The sequence below is a fragment of the Myotis davidii genome, unplaced genomic scaffold, assembly GCF_000327345.1.
Source record: "Myotis davidii unplaced genomic scaffold, ASM32734v1 scaffold2015, whole genome shotgun sequence".
NCBI classification, from domain to species: Eukaryota; Metazoa; Chordata; class Mammalia; order Chiroptera; family Vespertilionidae; genus Myotis; species Myotis davidii.
In genome coordinates, this window is record NW_006286796.1 from 6,379 (window position 1) to 10,755 (window position 4,377).

General features: G+C 38.9%; 1 protein-coding gene across 1 annotated transcript in view; it reads right to left on the minus strand.

Moving 5' to 3' along the window:
* The window catches only part of LOC102751401 (zinc finger protein 420-like), a 6,681-nt gene extending 2,445 nt beyond the window's left edge, over positions 1 to 4,236 (minus strand). Inside the window, 2 exon segments of the mRNA XM_015560622.1 lie at positions 446 to 587; positions 3,485 to 4,236. Of these exon segments, the coding sequence (XP_015416108.1) occupies positions 446 to 587; positions 3,485 to 3,809 (467 nt within the window). The 5' untranslated portion in view covers positions 3,810 to 4,236.
* Between the last annotated feature and the right edge of the window lie 141 nt (positions 4,237 to 4,377).

A 4,377-nucleotide genomic window follows, 5' to 3' on the forward strand; every position in this document is an offset into this window, starting at 1 on the left:
GTCCCATGAGGGGGCATGCAGGAGGCAGCCAATCAATGACTGTCTCTCATTATTGATGTTTCTCTCACTTTCTCTCCCTTCCTCTCTAAAATCAATTAAAATATATTTTTTAAAAATCATAAATTGCCAGATTGAGCAGGTTTTAATTTTATAGAAACATTATAAATATCTAAATTTTAGAAATTAATGACCGAAAGATTAATCCCATCCTACATTTTAAACAATTCTAATCATTATTCACACCAAACATTCCCTTTTAAGAATACATAAGAGTAAAAAGTTTTCAATCATCATGTGCAGAAACACACTGATCTGCCAATGTAACTGACTTTAAAGTGGGAGTATTCCAAGTGTGCATAGCACACTCGACCTCTTTAGTTAACAAGAATTGTATTATGAATACCAGTTCCAGGTTACTTTGGTTTATATTAACATCCTTTCTTCTCATTCATGCTCAAATTCCAAGGCTTTCATTAAGTGTACATTATCAAAACCACACCTTTTATATCTTACCAGTATAATTTCAGAGAATAAATCTTGAATTCTGGGCTTTAGGAAAAAGGCCTGGGCATCTTCAGATGACATAGCTGAAAGAAAACAAATTTTGAGTTTTGACAATCAAATGAGTGCACTTTGAAATGACCAGCAAGTACTGACCAAATGACATTTTTGAGTACTCCGAATGCAAGTGCAGAATTCCAAGAAAGCTCAAGATAGGTACAATGAGGAAAAGTCCCATCAAACAGGAACAAAGAGTTGCTTACATTTGTCAATGATACCTGCTCAAACACCCTGGCACACAATGGCAATATTATCAAAACACTTCTGTGGGCAGCAGCCTATTGTTTTATCTAGCAGAGAGGTGTGGACAAGGAGCTCCGAATGCTGGTGATCCTTGAAGCCCTGGCAAAGGTCAGGGCTATGTATCCACTGTTTAGTCCAGACAATGGTAGCTGAAGCAACTTCCCCACCAGATATTCATGTAAATCCTTACTGATAAGATAGTCTATCTGTTACTAGAACTTGTCTGTCTAAGGGCTACAGGTGTATCTCAAACTGAATAAAAGGATGGAAAGGCCTGAGCACAAGTGGAGTCCATCCTCTTGAAATGAGCTCTCACCTGACCCCCATTTTCCAAATTATCTCTTGTCCCATCTCTTTCATTTGCATGCAGCCCCATTCCAGATCCTGAACCCTGAATCAGGCGGGACGAGGGGGAACACACACAGCTTCCACCTCCCAGTTTCTTCAGTGGAGAGAGAAAAGAGAGAAGTGGGTGCTCAGTGATCTCCCTGTTTTGAAGCATCTTGAATAACAAGTGTCTGTTGTGCATGACACAGAGTGTGAACAGAATGGAGATATACAATGAGTGCCCTGTAGTGGTTGCTACAAAGAAACAATGAGAAATTGTTTGAGCACCACAAAGACTGTGGCACTGAAGATGTATATGAAGCTTGAAAAGATATCATGGGGCCCTAATCGGTTTGGCTCAGTGGATAGAGCGTCGGCCTGTGGACTGAAGGGTCCCAGGATCAATTCCGGTCAAAGGCATGTACCTTGGTTGCAGGTACATCCCCAATAGGAGATGTGCAGGAGGCAGCGGATCGATGTTTCTCTCCCATCGATGTTTCTAACGCTCTACCCCTCTCCCTTCCTCTCTGTAAAAAATCAATAAAATATATTTTTAAAAAAAGAAAAGATACCATGGGTCTGAGAAAGAAACATACAACATTTAAACTGGGAAATTAAACAGACAACTGAACCAAGACTACAGATCCTGAAAACAGTGTTGACCGAAAATAGAATTTATGCTACAGATGGTTATTAGTTGTTTCCTCCTATAAAAAGCATATTCAAAAGCCTGCTTGTTTACAATTCCTGAATCTTAACAAAAGACATCGAGTCATGCAAAGAAACAAAAAAGTGTCCCATCAGAAAAACAAAATATATGTAATCAAATGGGTAATATATTAATGGAAATATATTAATTACCTGAAGAAAAATGAAAAATAAATATCTTAAAACTAAAAAGTAGAAAAAAGAGAACTATATATCACCATAATAATATATAATCAAAATAAAAATACTATGAGAAAGAAAATATTTTACAAACACCACTGGAAAATGGGAAATTGAAAAATATAATACCTGAATTAAACACCTCATATAAAAAAATTAACAGTTGAAGGTCATGACAATTGGAGAAATTGAAAATATCATGAATCCCAGAATACAATCCTAAAAGCATATGAAAAAATAACTTTCAAAAAATACATTTTTAAAAAGAATAAATAAAAGGAATAAAATCTTAAATCTCTACTAGAATACACACAACGTAAAAGATAATGTGATATCAATAACTTCAGTGGGTACAGGGGTAGAGATGGCAAGTAGCACAGTTTTGTATGCAACTGACATACTGAGTTTAAAGTATATTGTTAAAGCCTTAAAATATTTTAAAGTTAACTTCATGTAGAAGGTGCATAATTTGTATGCTGTATAGTATAAAATACTGCTGGCCGCCATCCTACTTCTAGGTGTATATTGAAAAATATTCACAGAGGATCTTCAAGAGACATTTACACATTTGTGTCCATTACAATGTTATTCAGAAGAGCCTGCATTAGATAGAACCAACTCAAATGTCCATAGATAGTTAAGCGAATGAATAAAATTTACTGTATACATGTAATGCAATACTATCCTTCTAAAAAATAAAAAGAGGTATTTTCACCTGATACCACAAAGAGAAACACTGATGACACTTTGTCACTGAAGCACACAAGTTACAAAGAGAGAGATACTACAGGATGTCCCTCAGGTGAGTAATCTAATGTAGTCCACATTATTTTTATTTTTTTTAAAAAGGTAGTTACAAGCAAGCCTTCCTTTTAAGGCAAATGAGGAAGTAGTGGTTTAATACATAATGAGATATGTCTGCAAGATGGAAGTTTTGAGATCAGATACACAACACAGAGAGTAAGAAAGCAGAAGCCCCCTAAAGATAGCATTTTAGGCTTTTATTGTATACGATAAGTGTCCAGTTGACCAGTTGGCCATTCAACCAATCAAAGCGTACTATGCTAATGATGTGCTAAGGGAGCTCAACTGCTCGCTATGACATGCACTGACCACCAGAGGGCACACACTCCAACCGGTAGGGTACCTTGCTACTGGGGTCCACCGGATCAGGATTGAGCGAGATGGGTAGACACACCCTGGAGCACTCCCGTGGTACCTTCCCAGCTGGCCAACCTGCCTTGTCTTACCCCACCGTGATTGTTCACTGGTGGGGTCCCTTGACGGGCCTGTGCCCTCTTGCCATTCGGGACCTCTCGTGGGATGTCGGTGAGCCAGTTTCAGTCAGATCACGTGGGCAGGCATTCATGCACAGGGCCTCTAGTTAAATAATAAAGGAACAAGACCCTGATAATAAATGGAATAAAACCCCTGCATAGAAATTCAGGAGAGAAGTCATCCTCACCCACGGAGACCAGGTTGCCATAGTTCTCCAACATCACATCCAGGTATAATTTCCGCTGATCTGGGTCCAGGCATTCCCACTCCTCCTGAGAGAAATCTATGGCCACATCCGTGAAGGTCAGCTGTCTCTGAATGAAAAGAGAAGCCACACTTACCAAGAGACGGCCGGCAGAGTTCATGTCACCCAACATGAAAACAGCGCTAGGGGAGTATCTTGAATCATCCAATAAGATCACTTTGCCCCAATAAAATTCGCTGATAATGTTTTCGAACACTGACACATGAGGGTGACACGTGTCCAACAATCCATGGTACGGATTTCGCATTTCAGGAAAATAAACTTTAAAATTAGGATGTGGACACAGGCGTATGGATTTCTGAGTCCTTTGTTTGCATTATTAAGGTTCAGTGGTGTATATTTCTCAGCGGGAAATGTCAAGATATGTCCGAAATATAAGCACTTCTTCAAGCGTAATTCAGAAAACAACTGCACTTTTCAGAAAATACACATGCTGATTCATGTTCTGAGATGGGGCCTCTGTTTCCACGTGTGTAATAAGCTCACTTTTTACTTGTGATACCAATGTTACCGGATCACGTGCCATATGTCTGAATACACAGAAAATGAAAACACTGGAAAATTCATATATAACTTTGATCTCAAGGACTTTGTTAATGGAATTTATAGTTCTCATGGAATAGGACATATAGAAGCCACAATACTATTTGAAAATTTACTACGGGTATTCTTAGAACAAGATCATCTGCCTGGTCCAGTGGGTGTGCCTCAGTGGTTGAGCATCGACTCATTAACCAAAAGGTCTGGTCAGGACACATGCCCAGGTTGCCAGATTGATTCCAATGTGGGGCGTGCAGGAAGCAGCCAGTCAATGA